At 54.8% G+C, this 17,605-nt stretch overlaps 6 protein-coding genes across 23 annotated transcripts in view; 5 read left to right on the forward strand and 1 right to left on the reverse strand.

The window, feature by feature from the left end:
* LOC128802514 (ubiquitin-associated protein 2-like) overlaps positions 1-17,605 on the reverse strand; it is a 123,700-nt gene that overhangs the window by 35,082 nt on the left and 71,013 nt on the right. For 14 of the 18 annotated variants that reach the window (XM_053968983.1, XM_053968992.1, XM_053968997.1 and 11 more), the window contains one exon: positions 16,660-16,710. In XM_053968983.1, coding sequence (XP_053824958.1) covers positions 16,660-16,710 — 51 coding nt within the window. The remainder of the gene's footprint in view (positions 1-16,659; positions 16,711-17,605) is intronic. The other 4 variants (XM_053968996.1, XM_053968994.1, XM_053968991.1 and 1 more) reach the window with 1 other exon arrangement.
* LOC128802525 (interferon-like) lies at positions 1,698-2,752 on the forward strand. The gene has a single exon (XM_053969010.1). It carries the CDS (start codon positions 1,706-1,708, stop codon positions 2,276-2,278), a length of 573 nt encoding a protein of 190 aa, XP_053824985.1. The 5' UTR covers positions 1,698-1,705; the 3' UTR covers positions 2,279-2,752.
* On the forward strand, positions 2,796-5,282 carry LOC128802524 (interferon-like). The gene has a single exon (XM_053969009.1). The coding sequence runs from the start codon at positions 4,694-4,696 to the stop codon at positions 5,264-5,266; it is 573 nt and encodes a 190-aa protein (XP_053824984.1). The 5' UTR covers positions 2,796-4,693; the 3' UTR covers positions 5,267-5,282.
* On the forward strand, positions 7,675-8,271 carry LOC128802516 (interferon-like). The gene has a single exon (XM_053969000.1). It carries the CDS (start codon positions 7,683-7,685, stop codon positions 8,253-8,255), a length of 573 nt encoding a protein of 190 aa, XP_053824975.1. The 5' UTR covers positions 7,675-7,682; the 3' UTR covers positions 8,256-8,271.
* LOC128802517 (interferon-like) lies at positions 10,664-13,584 on the forward strand. The gene has a single exon (XM_053969001.1). It carries the CDS (start codon positions 10,672-10,674, stop codon positions 11,242-11,244), a length of 573 nt encoding a protein of 190 aa, XP_053824976.1. The 5' UTR covers positions 10,664-10,671; the 3' UTR covers positions 11,245-13,584.
* On the forward strand, positions 13,655-14,264 carry LOC128802527 (interferon-like). Its single transcript, XM_053969013.1, has one exon. It carries the CDS (start codon positions 13,661-13,663, stop codon positions 14,231-14,233), a length of 573 nt encoding a protein of 190 aa, XP_053824988.1. The 5' UTR covers positions 13,655-13,660; the 3' UTR covers positions 14,234-14,264.

Consider the following 17,605-nt stretch of genomic DNA (forward strand, 5'->3'; position numbering starts at 1 on the left):
AGAACTGCCAGGAATGGCCATCTTCCTCTTTGCAATGCCATGCTCCCTGTTACCAATCACCTCTTTGTTTTCCAGAGGCCTTCTTAGAGTTTTTCTGTCCCGGAGAAGCAGCCTCATCGTCTTGCCTGGAACGAAGCTCAGATTGACTGCCCTGTGCTTCCCACACTCTTCTGCTTTTCCCGTTGTAAAAACAGCCCTTCCCTTTCCCTTCTTCCACTTAGCGGGGGGGGGATTTCAACTGGCAGACACCAATGCTCTAAAATGATCCATCCTGGCCCAGCAACTCCATCTGGCCCTACTCTCAGGACTCACAGATCAATCTCATCAGGTCCCACGCAATTCCACATAATCACGTTCCCTAGACCTCAAATCTCAAACCTCATCCAAACCTGCGGAGGCCGTGGCCCTTCATTCTTCACCTAGGCCTCCCAGCATTTGCCCATCTCGACCCGGGCACTGTGCCGGGAGATTACTAACACACAGGGATACAAAGGCAGCTCGCCTCCGCAGCCTCTCTTTCACCCAAAAGTCTAGAACTTTCAAATCCCACCATCCGCTCCTAGCAATAATAATCCCAGCATTTCTCCACGAGGCCAGAGCGATCATCCCCTTGGCACATCTTCGCACACCCCAGAATTCCTCTTCAGCGTGCCGCAGATTTTCTCCCTTTTTGGAAAGGCATCTGAAACTACTGGCCAAGCTACGCTACTCCAGCCAAAGAAACCCATCGCCCGCAGCCTTTCTCACAAGTCACCTCCTCTGGACCCCTGTGCATCTTCAGAGACATCACCTCCAAGAACCCCACACCTCTCAGGGAATTCAGGAGCCCTGAACAGGACACACGCTTCCAGGCAAGGGCTCCAGCAATCCCAAAGCACAACACCACCTTCTTTCACGGGGGACAGTCCTCCTTTGCCCTCTGGCTGCCTCAGCCATGGCACCAAGCGCAAGAGTAACAGCAAAAGCTTTCCCTTTCTCCGACTTCTTCGCTCAGCCTTTCTTGCCTGCCTTGTGGCTCCCTCCAGCCAGACATAACCGGTGGAGCGCCTCCTTGCAAGGACACACTCAGGCCTCCAAGGCCCACGTGCACAGACAGCCCCTTGAAGCCTGCCGCTGCCTCTGGGCATTTACCGCAGGAGGGAAAACGCCAGCCCTCGCCCGCTGACATCACCGCACATCCCTTGCAACCACAAAAGGAAAACAGTGGCCAAGATGAAAATAAAGGCAAGCCTCAAAGTGAAAGGAAAAGTGACCACAGCCACCACCAGGGCTTTGCAGGTGGAAACGATGCTCGGGCCCAAACAGAGACTCAGTTGCACAGCACAGACCTTGCAGCTGGCTCGGCAAGCGAAAGGGAACACCCGACAGCCCTCTCCAACGCACCTGAGCCCGACGCCTCTGGCCCAGAGCTTTCACAGCCCCTTTCACCCACCACTGCCACTCTCCGCCGGCGCACCGCTGCCACCACAATCCCCAACCACGGCCACCCCCACAAAACACTGCCCCGAGACCACCAGCACAGCCACCAGCACAGACTGGAAAGCACGGCAGGAAACTCCCAGCAAGCAGAAAGCGATGAAGGGAAAGCTCCTGCCATACAAAGCCGTGCACCCGCCAGCGCCCCGAGCACAGCCACCAGCAGCACCGGCAAGCCTCACCAGGCTCCTCCTGCCCAGCACCACCCGACAGCACCCACAGAACCAGCATGGCTGCGCCCACAGCCACACAGCCGCGGCTGCCGCACGCCGCCCCGCCGCTCCTGCTCCTGCTCACCGCTCTGGCCACCAGCCTCGCCTGCCAACACCTCTGGACGCACGACGACACCTTCCCCGGCGACGCGCTCCGCCTCCTCCAGGACACGGCTCCCAGCCACACACAGCCCTGCCACCTCCAAGAGCCGCCCTTCTTCCCCGACACCCTCCTCCACGACAACCTCCACCCGCACCAAGCCGCCGCCACCGCCCTACGCATCCTCCAGCACCTCTTCCACACCCTCAGCTCCAACAGCACCCGCCAGCACTGGCCCAGCCACGCTCGCAACCAACTCCTCAACAAACTGCAGCACCACATCCACCACCTCGAGCAATGCCTCCCCGACAACGCCCTGCTCTTCAAAGGACCGCGCAACCCGCTGCTCGCCATCAACAAGTACTTCAGGGACATCCACCTCTTCCTCCTCGCCCACAACCACAGCGCCTGCGCCTGGGACCACGTCCGCCTCGAAGCTCGTGCCTCTCTACGACACCTCCACAACCTCACACGCACCATGCGCCGCTAGCGCAAACACCCACGCTCCAACCCACGCCTACCGCCCAAACCCACCTCCAACCCCACGCCTCCTCTCACCTGGCACCGCAGACAGGGCTGCAACAACCGCTCCGCACCCGCAGCCTTCAACCCCCGCGTCTCCATTTTCGTTCAGCCTCTCCCATTGATGTGGACAAAGGACCTTCCCCACTTCTGTATAGACTTATTTATTTATTTATTTATTTATTTATCTAGCTATTTATTGGCGTATTTATTTTTCTACTTATTCACTTGTTTACGACACTGAAAATAAAGACCTATGACAAAACACTTGCCACTGCCTCTCCTCTCTCTAGCACTGCAACCAGCCTTTGGGCCAGGCAAAAGCCAGCCTCACCCAACACCTACTCCAAGACTCCCTCCAAACAGCCCCTGCCCACTCTTCTCAATGGCGCCTGACCAAGCAAGATCCTGCAGCACAGCCTTTGCAAAAACACTGCCAGCCTTTGGCCACCACCACAGAATCCCAAAAGAAAAACACGCTAAGGCTGGAGAGCACCGCTGCACCTCATCTGCTTTATCCACATCCTGCTCCAGCCATCCAATCCAGGCCTCTCTCCCTCACAGACAAGGATCTCCTGCGGGACACGGCCAAGCACTTTGCACGAGTCCCGGCACACGAGCTCACTCACTCTGCCCCTATCCACCACCGCTCTGTAGCCCTAACCACAGAAAAGCACCAGAACTGCCAGGAATGGCCATCTTCCTCTTTGCAATGCCATGCTCCCTGTTACCAATCACCTCTTTGTTTTCCAGAGGCCTTCTTAGAGTTTTTCTGTCCCGGAGAAGCAGCCTCATCGTCTTGCCTGGAACGAAGCTCAGATTGACTGCCCTGTGCTTCCCACACTCTTCTGCTTTTCCCGTTGTAAAAACAGCCCTTCCCTTTCCCTTCTTCCACTTAGCGGGGGGGGGATTTCAACTGGCAGACACCAATGCTCTAAAATGATCCATCCTGGCCCAGCAACTCCATCTGGCCCTACTCTCAGGACTCACAGATCAATCTCATCAGGTCCCACGCAATTCCACATAATCACGTTCCCTAGACCTCAAATCTCAAACCTCATCCAAACCTGCGGAGGCCGTGGCCCTTCATTCTTCACCTAGGCCTCCCAGCATTTGCCCATCTCGACCCGGGCACTGTGCCGGGAGATTACTAACACACAGGGATACAAAGGCAGCTCGCCTCCGCAGCCTCTCTTTCACCCAAAAGTCTAGAACTTTCAAATCCCACCATCCGCTCCTAGCAATAATAATCCCAGCATTTCTCCACGAGGCCAGAGCGATCATCCCCTTGGCACATCTTCGCACACCCCAGAATTCCTCTTCAGCGTGCCGCAGATTTTCTCCCTTTTTGGAAAGGCATCTGAAACTACTGGCCAAGCTACGCTACTCCAGCCAAAGAAACCCATCGCCCGCAGCCTTTCTCACAAGTCACCTCCTCTGGACCCCTGTGCATCTTCAGAGACATCACCTCCAAGAACCCCACACCTCTCAGGGAATTCAGGAGCCCTGAACAGGACACACGCTTCCAGGCAAGGGCTCCAGCAATCCCAAAGCACAACACCACCTTCTTTCACGGGGGACAGTCCTCCTTTGCCCTCTGGCTGCCTCAGCCATGGCACCAAGCGCAAGAGTAACAGCAAAAGCTTTCCCTTTCTCCGACTTCTTCGCTCAGCCTTTCTTGCCTGCCTTGTGGCTCCCTCCAGCCAGACATAACCGGTGGAGCGCCTCCTTGCAAGGACACACTCAGGCCTCCAAGGCCCACGTGCACAGACAGCCCCTTGAAGCCTGCCGCTGCCTCTGGGCATTTACCGCAGGAGGGAAAACGCCAGCCCTCGCCCGCTGACATCACCGCACATCCCTTGCAACCACAAAAGGAAAACAGTGGCCAAGATGAAAATAAAGGCAAGCCTCAAAGTGAAAGGAAAAGTGACCACAGCCACCACCAGGGCTTTGCAGGTGGAAACGATGCTCGGGCCCAAACAGAGACTCAGTTGCACAGCACAGACCTTGCAGCTGGCTCGGCAAGCGAAAGGGAACACCCGACAGCCCTCTCCAACGCACCTGAGCCCGACGCCTCTGGCCCAGAGCTTTCACAGCCCCTTTCACCCACCACTGCCACTCTCCGCCGGCGCACCGCTGCCACCACAATCCCCAACCACGGCCACCCCCACAAAACACTGCCCCGAGACCACCAGCACAGCCACCAGCACAGACTGGAAAGCACGGCAGGAAACTCCCAGCAAGCAGAAAGCGATGAAGGGAAAGCTCCTGCCATACAAAGCCGTGCACCCGCCAGCGCCCCGAGCACAGCCACCAGCAGCACCGGCAAGCCTCACCAGGCTCCTCCTGCCCAGCACCACCCGACAGCACCCACAGAACCAGCATGGCTGCGCCCACAGCCACACAGCCGCGGCTGCCGCACGCCGCCCCGCCGCTCCTGCTCCTGCTCACCGCTCTGGCCACCAGCCTCGCCTGCCAACACCTCTGGACGCACGACGACACCTTCCCCGGCGACGCGCTCCGCCTCCTCCAGGACACGGCTCCCAGCCACACACAGCCCTGCCACCTCCAAGAGCCGCCCTTCTTCCCCGACACCCTCCTCCACGACAACCTCCACCCGCACCAAGCCGCCGCCACCGCCCTACGCATCCTCCAGCACCTCTTCCACACCCTCAGCTCCAACAGCACCCGCCAGCACTGGCCCAGCCACGCTCGCAACCAACTCCTCAACAAACTGCAGCACCACATCCACCACCTCGAGCAATGCCTCCCCGACAACGCCCTGCTCTTCAAAGGACCGCGCAACCCGCTGCTCGCCATCAACAAGTACTTCAGGGACATCCACCTCTTCCTCCTCGCCCACAACCACAGCGCCTGCGCCTGGGACCACGTCCGCCTCGAAGCTCGTGCCTCTCTACGACACCTCCACAACCTCACACGCACCATGCGCCGCTAGCGCAAACACCCACGCTCCAACCCACGCCTACCGCCCAAACCCACCTCCAACCCCACGCCTCCTCTCACCTGGCACCGCAGACAGGGCTGCAACAACCGCTCCGCACCCGCAGCCTTCAACCCCCGCGTCTCCATTTTCGTTCAGCCTCTCCCATTGATGTGGACAAAGGACCTTCCCCACTTCTGTATAGACTTATTTATTTATTTATTTATTTATTTATCTAGCTATTTATTGGCGTATTTATTTTTCTACTTATTCACTTGTTTATGACACTGAAAATAAAGACCTATGACAAAACACTTGCCACTGCCTCTCCTCTCTCTAGCACTGCAACCAGCCTTTGGGCCAGGCAAAAGCCAGCCTCACCCAACACCTACTCCAAGACTCCCTCCAAACAGCCCCTGCCCACTCTTCTCAATGGCGCCTGACCAAGCAAGATCCTGCAGCACAGCCTTTGCAAAAACACTGCCAGCCTTTGGCCACCACCACAGAATCCCAAAAAGAAAAACACGCTAAGGCTGGAGAGCACCGCTGCACCTCATCTGCTTTATCCACATCCTGCTCCAGCCATCCAATCCAGGCCTCTCTCCCTCACAGACAAGGATCTCCTGCGGGACACGGCCAAGCACTTTGCACGAGTCCCGGCACACGAGCTCACTCACTCTGCCCCTATCCACCACCGCTCTGTAGCCCTAACCACAGAAAAGCACCAGAACTGCCAGGAATGGCCATCTTCCTCTTTGCAATGCCATGCTCCCTGTTACCAATCACCTCTTTGTTTTCCAGAGGCCTTCTTAGAGTTTTTCTGTCCCGGAGAAGCAGCCTCATCGTCTTGCCTGGAACGAAGCTCAGATTGACTGCCCTGTGCTTCCCACACTCTTCTGCTTTTCCCGTTGTAAAAACAGCCCTTCCCTTTCCCTTCTTCCACTTAGCGGGGGGGGGATTTCAACTGGCAGACACCAATGCTCTAAAATGATCCATCCTGGCCCAGCAACTCCATCTGGCCCTACTCTCAGGACTCACAGATCAATCTCATCAGGTCCCACGCAATTCCACATAATCACGTTCCCTAGACCTCAAATCTCAAACCTCATCCAAACCTGCGGAGGCCGTGGCCCTTCATTCTTCACCTAGGCCTCCCAGCATTTGCCCATCTCGACCCGGGCACTGTGCCGGGAGATTACTAACACACAGGGATACAAAGGCAGCTCGCCTCCGCAGCCTCTCTTTCACCCAAAAGTCTAGAACTTTCAAATCCCACCATCCGCTCCTAGCAATAATAATCCCAGCATTTCTCCACGAGGCCAGAGCGATCATCCCCTTGGCACATCTTCGCACACCCCAGAATTCCTCTTCAGCGTGCCGCAGATTTTCTCCCTTTTTGGAAAGGCATCTGAAACTACTGGCCAAGCTACGCTACTCCAGCCAAAGAAACCCATCGCCCGCAGCCTTTCTCACAAGTCACCTCCTCTGGACCCCTGTGCATCTTCAGAGACATCACCTCCAAGAACCCCACACCTCTCAGGGAATTCAAGAGCCCTGAACAGGACACACGCTTCCAGGCAAGGGCTCCAGCAATCCCAAAGCACACCACCACCTTCTTTCACGGGGGACAGTCCTCCTTTGCCCTCTGGCTGCCTCAGCCATGGCACCAAGCGCAAGAGTAACAGCAAAAGCTTTCCCTTTCTCCGACTTCTTCGCTCAGCCTTTCTTGCCTGCCTTGTGGCTCCCTCCAGCCAGACATAACCGGTGGAGCGCCTCCTTGCAAGGACACACTCAGGCCTCCAAGGCCCACGTGCACAGACAGCCCCTTGAAGCCTGCCGCTGCCTCTGGGCATTTACCGCAGGAGGGAAAACGCCAGCCCTCGCCCGCTGACATCACCGCACATCCCTTGCAACCACAAAAGGAAAACAGTGGCCAAGATGAAAATAAAGGCAAGCCTCAAAGTGAAAGGAAAAGTGACCACAGCCACCACCAGGGCTTTGCAGGTGGAAACGATGCTCGGGCCCAAACAGAGACTCAGTTGCACAGCACAGACCTTGCAGCTGGCTCGGCAAGCGAAAGGGAACACCCGACAGCCCTCTCCAACGCACCTGAGCCCGACGCCTCTGGCCCAGAGCTTTCACAGCCCCTTTCACCCACCACTGCCACTCTCCGCCGGCGCACCGCTGCCACCACAATCCCCAACCACGGCCACCCCCACAAAACACTGCCCCGAGACCACCAGCACAGCCACCAGCACAGACTGGAAAGCACGGCAGGAAACTCCCAGCAAGCAGAAAGCGATGAAGGGAAAGCTCCTGCCATACAAAGCCGTGCACCCGCCAGCGCCCCGAGCACAGCCACCAGCAGCACCGGCAAGCCTCACCAGGCTCCTCCTGCCCAGCACCACCCGACAGCACCCACAGAACCAGCATGGCTGCGCCCACAGCCACACAGCCGCGGCTGCCGCACGCCGCCCCGCCGCTCCTGCTCCTGCTCACCGCTCTGGCCACCAGCCTCGCCTGCCAACACCTCTGGACGCACGACGACACCTTCCCCGGCGACGCGCTCCGCCTCCTCCAGGACACGGCTCCCAGCCACACACAGCCCTGCCACCTCCAAGAGCCGCCCTTCTTCCCCGACACCCTCCTCCACGACAACCTCCACCCGCACCAAGCCGCCGCCACCGCCCTACGCATCCTCCAGCACCTCTTCCACACCCTCAGCTCCAACAGCACCCGCCAGCACTGGCCCAGCCACGCTCGCAACCAACTCCTCAACAAACTGCAGCACCACATCCACCACCTCGAGCAATGCCTCCCCGACAACGCCCTGCTCTTCAAAGGACCGCGCAACCCGCTGCTCGCCATCAACAAGTACTTCAGGGACATCCACCTCTTCCTCCTCGCCCACAACCACAGCGCCTGCGCCTGGGACCACGTCCGCCTCGAAGCTCGTGCCTCTCTACGACACCTCCACAACCTCACACGCACCATGCGCCGCTAGCGCAAACACCCACGCTCCAACCCACGCCTACCGCCCAAACCCACCTCCAACCCCACGCCTCCTCTCACCTGGCACCGCAGACAGGGCTGCAACAACCGCTCCGCACCCGCAGCCTTCAACCCCCGCGTCTCCATTTTCGTTCAGCCTCTCCCATTGATGTGGACAAAGGACCTTCCCCACTTCTGTATAGACTTATTTATTTATTTATTTATTTATTTATCTAGCTATTTATTGGCGTATTTATTTTTCTACTTATTCACTTGTTTATGACACTGAAAATAAAGACCTATGACAAAACACTTGCCACTGCCTCTCCTCTCTCTAGCACTGCAACCAGCCTTTGGGCCAGGCAAAAGCCAGCCTCACCCAACACCTACTCCAAGACTCCCTCCAAACAGCCCCTGCCCACTCTTCTCAATGGCGCCTGACCAAGCAAGATCCTGCAGCACAGCCTTTGCAAAAACACTGCCAGCCTTTGGCCACCACCACAGAATCCCAAAAAGAAAAACACGCTAAGGCTGGAGAGCACCGCTGCACCTCATCTGCTTTATCCACATCCTGCTCCAGCCATCCAATCCAGGCCTCTCTCCCTCACAGACAAGGATCTCCTGCGGGACACGGCCAAGCACTTTGCACGAGTCCCGGCACACGAGCTCACTCACTCTGCCCCTATCCACCACCGCTCTGTAGCCCTAACCACAGAAAAGCACCAGAACTGCCAGGAATGGCCATCTTCCTCTTTGCAATGCCATGCTCCCTGTTACCAATCACCTCTTTGTTTTCCAGAGGCCTTCTTAGAGTTTTTCTGTCCCGGAGAAGCAGCCTCATCGTCTTGCCTGGAACGAAGCTCAGATTGACTGCCCTGTGCTTCCCACACTCTTCTGCTTTTCCCGTTGTAAAAACAGCCCTTCCCTTTCCCTTCTTCCACTTAGCGGGGGGGGGATTTCAACTGGCAGACACCAATGCTCTAAAATGATCCATCCTGGCCCAGCAACTCCATCTGGCCCTACTCTCAGGACTCACAGATCAATCTCATCAGGTCCCACGCAATTCCACATAATCACGTTCCCTAGACCTCAAATCTCAAACCTCATCCAAACCTGCGGAGGCCGTGGCCCTTCATTCTTCACCTAGGCCTCCCAGCATTTGCCCATCTCGACCCGGGCACTGTGCCGGGAGATTACTAACACACAGGGATACAAAGGCAGCTCGCCTCCGCAGCCTCTCTTTCACCCAAAAGTCTAGAACTTTCAAATCCCACCATCCGCTCCTAGCAATAATAATCCCAGCATTTCTCCACGAGGCCAGAGCGATCATCCCCTTGGCACATCTTCGCACACCCCAGAATTCCTCTTCAGCGTGCCGCAGATTTTCTCCCTTTTTGGAAAGGCATCTGAAACTACTGGCCAAGCTACGCTACTCCAGCCAAAGAAACCCATCGCCCGCAGCCTTTCTCACAAGTCACCTCCTCTGGACCCCTGTGCATCTTCAGAGACATCACCTCCAAGAACCCCACACCTCTCAGGGAATTCAGGAGCCCTGAACAGGACACACGCTTCCAGGCAAGGGCTCCAGCAATCCCAAAGCACAACACCACCTTCTTTCACGGGGGACAGTCCTCCTTTGCCCTCTGGCTGCCTCAGCCATGGCACCAAGCGCAAGAGTAACAGCAAAAGCTTTCCCTTTCTCCGACTTCTTCGCTCAGCCTTTCTTGCCTGCCTTGTGGCTCCCTCCAGCCAGACATAACCGGTGGAGCGCCTCCTTGCAAGGACACACTCAGGCCTCCAAGGCCCACGTGCACAGACAGCCCCTTGAAGCCTGCCGCTGCCTCTGGGCATTTACCGCAGGAGGGAAAACGCCAGCCCTCGCCCGCTGACATCACCGCACATCCCTTGCAACCACAAAAGGAAAACAGTGGCCAAGATGAAAATAAAGGCAAGCCTCAAAGTGAAAGGAAAAGTGACCACAGCCACCACCAGGGCTTTGCAGGTGGAAACGATGCTCGGGCCCAAACAGAGACTCAGTTGCACAGCACAGACCTTGCAGCTGGCTCGGCAAGCGAAAGGGAACACCCGACAGCCCTCTCCAACGCACCTGAGCCCGACGCCTCTGGCCCAGAGCTTTCACAGCCCCTTTCACCCACCACTGCCACTCTCCGCCGGCGCACCGCTGCCACCACAATCCCCAACCACGGCCACCCCCACAAAACACTGCCCCGAGACCACCAGCACAGCCACCAGCACAGACTGGAAAGCACGGCAGGAAACTCCCAGCAAGCAGAAAGCGATGAAGGGAAAGCTCCTGCCATACAAAGCCGTGCACCCGCCAGCGCCCCGAGCACAGCCACCAGCAGCACCGGCAAGCCTCACCAGGCTCCTCCTGCCCAGCACCACCCGACAGCACCCACAGAACCAGCATGGCTGCGCCCACAGCCACACAGCCGCGGCTGCCGCACGCCGCCCCGCCGCTCCTGCTCCTGCTCACCGCTCTGGCCACCAGCCTCGCCTGCCAACACCTCTGGACGCACGACGACACCTTCCCCGGCGACGCGCTCCGCCTCCTCCAGGACACGGCTCCCAGCCACACACAGCCCTGCCACCTCCAAGAGCCGCCCTTCTTCCCCGACACCCTCCTCCACGACAACCTCCACCCGCACCAAGCCGCCGCCACCGCCCTACGCATCCTCCAGCACCTCTTCCACACCCTCAGCTCCAACAGCACCCGCCAGCACTGGCCCAGCCACGCTCGCAACCAACTCCTCAACAAACTGCAGCACCACATCCACCACCTCGAGCAATGCCTCCCCGACAACGCCCTGCTCTTCAAAGGACCGCGCAACCCGCTGCTCGCCATCAACAAGTACTTCAGGGACATCCACCTCTTCCTCCTCGCCCACAACCACAGCGCCTGCGCCTGGGACCACGTCCGCCTCGAAGCTCGTGCCTCTCTACGACACCTCCACAACCTCACACGCACCATGCGCCGCTAGCGCAAACACCCACGCTCCAACCCACGCCTACCGCCCAAACCCACCTCCAACCCCACGCCTCCTCTCACCTGGCACCGCAGACAGGGCTGCAACAACCGCTCCGCACCCGCAGCCTTCAACCCCCGCGTCTCCATTTTCGTTCAGCCTCTCCCATTGATGTGGACAAAGGACCTTCCCCACTTCTGTATAGACTTATTTATTTATTTATTTATTTATTTATCTAGCTATTTATTGGCGTATTTATTTTTCTACTTATTCACTTGTTTATGACACTGAAAATAAAGACCTATGACAAAACACTTGCCACTGCCTCTCCTCTCTCTAGCACTGCAACCAGCCTTTGGGCCAGGCAAAAGCCAGCCTCACCCAACACCTACTCCAAGACTCCCTCCAAACAGCCCCTGCCCACTCTTCTCAATGGCGCCTGACCAAGCAAGATCCTGCAGCACAGCCTTTGCAAAAACACTGCCAGCCTTTGGCCACCACCACAGAATCCCAAAAAGAAAAACACGCTAAGGCTGGAGAGCACCGCTGCACCTCATCTGCTTTATCCACATCCTGCTCCAGCCATCCAATCCAGGCCTCTCTCCCTCACAGACAAGGATCTCCTGCGGGACACGGCCAAGCACTTTGCACGAGTCCCGGCACACGAGCTCACTCACTCTGCCCCTATCCACCACCGCTCTGTAGCCCTAACCACAGAAAAGCACCAGAACTGCCAGGAATGGCCATCTTCCTCTTTGCAATGCCATGCTCCCTGTTACCAATCACCTCTTTGTTTTCCAGAGGCCTTCTTAGAGTTTTTCTGTCCCGGAGAAGCAGCCTCATCGTCTTGCCTGGAACGAAGCTCAGATTGACTGCCCTGTGCTTCCCACACTCTTCTGCTTTTCCCGTTGTAAAAACAGCCCTTCCCTTTCCCTTCTTCCACTTAGCGGGGGGGGGATTTCAACTGGCAGACACCAATGCTCTAAAATGATCCATCCTGGCCCAGCAACTCCATCTGGCCCTACTCTCAGGACTCACAGATCAATCTCATCAGGTCCCACGCAATTCCACATAATCACGTTCCCTAGACCTCAAATCTCAAACCTCATCCAAACCTGCGGAGGCCGTGGCCCTTCATTCTTCACCTAGGCCTCCCAGCATTTGCCCATCTCGACCCGGGCACTGTGCCGGGAGATTACTAACACACAGGGATACAAAGGCAGCTCGCCTCCGCAGCCTCTCTTTCACCCAAAAGTCTAGAACTTTCAAATCCCACCATCCGCTCCTAGCAATAATAATCCCAGCATTTCTCCACGAGGCCAGAGCGATCATCCCCTTGGCACATCTTCGCACACCCCAGAATTCCTCTTCAGCGTGCCGCAGATTTTCTCCCTTTTTGGAAAGGCATCTGAAACTACTGGCCAAGCTACGCTACTCCAGCCAAAGAAACCCATCGCCCGCAGCCTTTCTCACAAGTCACCTCCTCTGGACCCCTGTGCATCTTCAGAGACATCACCTCCAAGAACCCCACACCTCTCAGGGAATTCAGGAGCCCTGAACAGGACACACGCTTCCAGGCAAGGGCTCCAGCAATCCCAAAGCACAACACCACCTTCTTTCACGGGGGACAGTCCTCCTTTGCCCTCTGGCTGCCTCAGCCATGGCACCAAGCGCAAGAGTAACAGCAAAAGCTTTCCCTTTCTCCGACTTCTTCGCTCAGCCTTTCTTGCCTGCCTTGTGGCTCCCTCCAGCCAGACATAACCGGTGGAGCGCCTCCTTGCAAGGACACACTCAGGCCTCCAAGGCCCACGTGCACAGACAGCCCCTTGAAGCCTGCCGCTGCCTCTGGGCATTTACCGCAGGAGGGAAAACGCCAGCCCTCGCCCGCTGACATCACCGCACATCCCTTGCAACCACAAAAGGAAAACAGTGGCCAAGATGAAAATAAAGGCAAGCCTCAAAGTGAAAGGAAAAGTGACCACAGCCACCACCAGGGCTTTGCAGGTGGAAACGATGCTCGGGCCCAAACAGAGACTCAGTTGCACAGCACAGACCTTGCAGCTGGCTCGGCAAGCGAAAGGGAACACCCGACAGCCCTCTCCAACGCACCTGAGCCCGACGCCTCTGGCCCAGAGCTTTCACAGCCCCTTTCACCCACCACTGCCACTCTCCGCCGGCGCACCGCTGCCACCACAATCCCCAACCACGGCCACCCCCACAAAACACTGCCCCGAGACCACCAGCACAGCCACCAGCACAGACTGGAAAGCACGGCAGGAAACTCCCAGCAAGCAGAAAGCGATGAAGGGAAAGCTCCTGCCATACAAAGCCGTGCACCCGCCAGCGCCCCGAGCACAGCCACCAGCAGCACCGGCAAGCCTCACCAGGCTCCTCCTGCCCAGCACCATCCGACAGCACCCACAGAACCAGCATGGCTGCGCCCACAGCCACACAGCCGCGGCTGCCGCACGCCGCCCCGCCGCTCCTGCTCCTGCTCACCGCTCTGGCCACCAGCCTCGCCTGCCAACACCTCTGGACGCACGACGACACCTTCCCCGGCGACGCGCTCCGCCTCCTCCAGGACACGGCTCCCAGCCACACACAGCCCTGCCACCTCCAAGAGCCGCCCTTCTTCCCCGACACCCTCCTCCACGACAACCTCCACCCGCACCAAGCCGCCGCCACCGCCCTACGCATCCTCCAGCACCTCTTCCACACCCTCAGCTCCAACAGCACCCGCCAGCACTGGCCCAGCCACGCTCGCAACCAACTCCTCAACAAACTGCAGCACCACATCCACCACCTCGAGCAATGCCTCCCCGACAACGCCCTGCTCTTCAAAGGACCGCGCAACCCGCTGCTCGCCATCAACAAGTACTTCAGGGACATCCACCTCTTCCTCCTCGCCCACAACCACAGCGCCTGCGCCTGGGACCACGTCCGCCTCGAAGCTCGTGCCTCTCTACGACACCTCCACAACCTCACACGCACCATGCGCCGCTAGCGCAAACACCCACGCTCCAACCCACGCCTACCGCCCAAACCCACCTCCAACCCCACGCCTCCTCTCACCTGGCACCGCAGACAGGGCTGCAACAACCGCTCCGCACCCGCAGCCTTCAACCACTCCCTCTCCCATTGATCTGGAGAAAGGACTTTCTCTACAGATTTATATGCTTATTTATTTATTTAATTATTTATGTTTCAGCATATTTATTTTTCTACTTATTCACTTATTTATGCCGCCAAAAATAAAGGCCTATGACAAAACACTTGCCACTGCCTCTCATCTCTCTAGCACTGCAACCAGTCTCTGGTACAGGGAAAGCCACCTCTACTCTACAGCTACTCCAATCTGTGCTCCAAGCACGGCTCTGAACATCCCCTGCTCTCTGTTCTCACTGGCACCTGCCCACATTGGATCTCTCATCATCCTCTTTGGAGTAACATCACAATGTGTTAGATATTGTCATCAAAATTATGTCTTGAGGCCTGGTTTCCTCAGTAGTTTGCAAGTCCCTTCCCGATTATTCTGTCTGAAAGCCTCTTGACACGGAAGTCACGGACTTATTGGTGAGGTTCCACTAGAGGGCTACAAACACAATCAGAGCATCAGAGCACTTCTGCTATCAAGATAGGTTACAAGTTTTATTTAGACTGAAGAAGTGAAAGCTCCAGGCAGACCTTACTGCGGCCTTTTACCATTTCAATGGGCCTTACCAAAAAGAAGCAAACTGAATTTTGAACAGCATTTGCAGTGATAGGCAATGGTCTACCGGGAATGTCTCTAAACTAAAAGAGAGTAGGTTTATATCAGGCATTATGGAGAAATTCTTTACTATGAGGACTGTAAGGCACTGGAACATTGTCCTAGAGTTCGCTAGATTACCACATCCCTGGAAGTGTTCAAGACCAGACTGGATGGGGCTTTGTGCAATGTGATCCAGATGAAAGTTTCCCTTCCTATGGCAGAATTGCTTGTAATCACATTACCTCTTTCAACATAAATTATTTTAGGACTTGTGCTAAGTTTTGGAGGACTATGGAACCAAAATGGGAACAGGGAAGAGTGTGAGGAGGAAGGAGCAGAAGTGTGATGGCACAGAAGGCAGTCCCATTTCCCATCCTCCTATGCCACCTGGGAGATGAAGGTAGAGAAAATCATGAGTGAAACTGAGTCCAGGAAAACATGAGAGGTGAAGGGAAGGTGTTCTGTAGATTTGGTTTTATTCCTTTATCTACTTCCTAATTGCCCTGATTTGATTGCTAATGAGTTAAACTAATTTCCCCAAGCCATGTCTCTTTTGCCCATGACTACAACCAGCAAGTAATTTCTCCCTGTACTTATCTCACTCCACATGCCTTTCAGGATGTATTTTCTCCCTTGACTAGATGAGGTGGGGAGTCATAGAGCACCTTGGTGGTCACCAGGCATCTAGCCATTGTTAACACATTACAATATGTGTCTCCTGGCCCTGTAACTTCAAATATTTTGCATCTTGTTGCCATAAAGATAATTCCATGCATTTCAGTTGACAGTTCCTCAAGTATCACAACTTCCTCTAGTAAAAGTCTTTATTTATGTGCTCAACGTTGAGTTTTTTTAAATTCAGGGTCTGCAGTCTGACAGGGCTTTGTCTAAGTCATCCCTGTACTAACCTTTAAACTATCTGACCCCGGCTGCTCCAAGCTCTACATGGAATACCTGGTACTTATTTGCCTTACATTATGGCATTCATCCAGTCTTCTCAGATCACTGCTCACTGCTCCATTTCTGCCTCTACAGATACACCACATCACTCTAGTATGTAACTGTTCTCAGCTACTTACTAGCAAATTTTCTCTCCGAGTTCCTTACCCTTCATATCTGATAGGAAAATTCTTTATCATTTTGCAATCTAGATTGAGGCCCTTTTTGAATCTATCTGGAAGCTCAGCCTGTCTCATATGCCATTCTGGATCCAGATACGGAAAAAAACTGTGTACACTCTCCCTCCTGCAGCTCACCTGCATTTGTTGCCATGATGTATATGCAAAGATCGATACCTATGATAACATCCAAAATCTCAGACACACCTACTGGCTACCAACTTGTGTACTTGCTGTTCAACCTTATCTCTTGATAAAAGAAAACACTTAGGACTTCAACTAGATTAAACGAAATGTCATCATGCTGCTGCAAAAATTTGACATTTCTCCACTCAGGAGCACAGAGCACAATTGTGTCTATTTAGAGATTTTGCAGCTGGACAAATGCATGATGCAACAGTTGCTCTGTATCAATTTATATAATCCTTGTATAAATTTCAAAAGAAAGAATACAGAACATAAGGAAAAGCTCTTAACCACTGTTAAATGAATCAATTTATGTGACACAAATGATCAACAGTGAAGACAATTTCTTTAAAATTAAGTAAGTCATTTACTTACCATTGGCAGTCTGGATTGAAGCATCTGGAGATCATCATAACCATAAATCTGCTTAAAGACAGATAAAAATACAACATCATTATAACACTTTTTTCTGATACTGATCAGTTTGGGGCTTTGAACTGAGTTTGACTTAAGCCCAGTCTGTGTTAAAGGTCTACAGTCGTATGTCGCATTGTGCTATCATGAGGCACTGCAGCATTTCAAGGAGAGTAGAACTGAAGTTAGAAAGGTTTGTCACTCTGATGTTGTTTCCTGGTGACAACATCCTCTGAGGAGAGTTTGACTGTCCCATCTTCAACACAGTTTTCACAGACACATCATTCCTGAATTTATGAAAAAATCTACCGGGCATTCAGATTTTGGAGTAAGAACAACAGCCGTTTTTGCTGTAATCAATACTTCAAAGAGCATTAAGATTAAAGAGTTGATGACTTGACCACAACAACACAACCTCCTGGGTATCTCCTCACATTCCGTTTGATACAGAAAAGTTACTGATATAAAGGTTCGGATTAAAAAAACCAGATAACCAAAAATACGTTGATGCTGGTCAGACATCAAAAAGCTACGTGCAGTCTCTCAAATCATGACAGACAGGACACATGGCACATTTCAGTCACTGCTATGGCAAATCCATTCCAGTGACACAAACCTAAAGTAGCCTAAATTTATTCAAAGGGCCTAAAACCTGTTACCACTGAAAACCATAGCCACACCCATGTTTAGCTTCAACAGTAGCCAGGTGAGGTCTGCTCCAGAAGCTCTGCAGTTTACAGTCAACAGTAAGCCTCTACTGAACTTATTTCAGATGTTCTTTAGCATTTGAAACAAGAATTCCAGGTGTAACATGTGCCACCAGAAATAACTTGGCATAGACAGTAGCAGGTCTGGAGGGCCCACTTGCGACAAGGGCAAAGAAATCAAAGAGAAACAATGAAACTGC

The sequence above is a fragment of the Vidua chalybeata genome, chromosome Z (assembly GCF_026979565.1).
Source record: "Vidua chalybeata isolate OUT-0048 chromosome Z, bVidCha1 merged haplotype, whole genome shotgun sequence".
NCBI classification, from domain to species: Eukaryota; Metazoa; Chordata; class Aves; order Passeriformes; family Viduidae; genus Vidua; species Vidua chalybeata.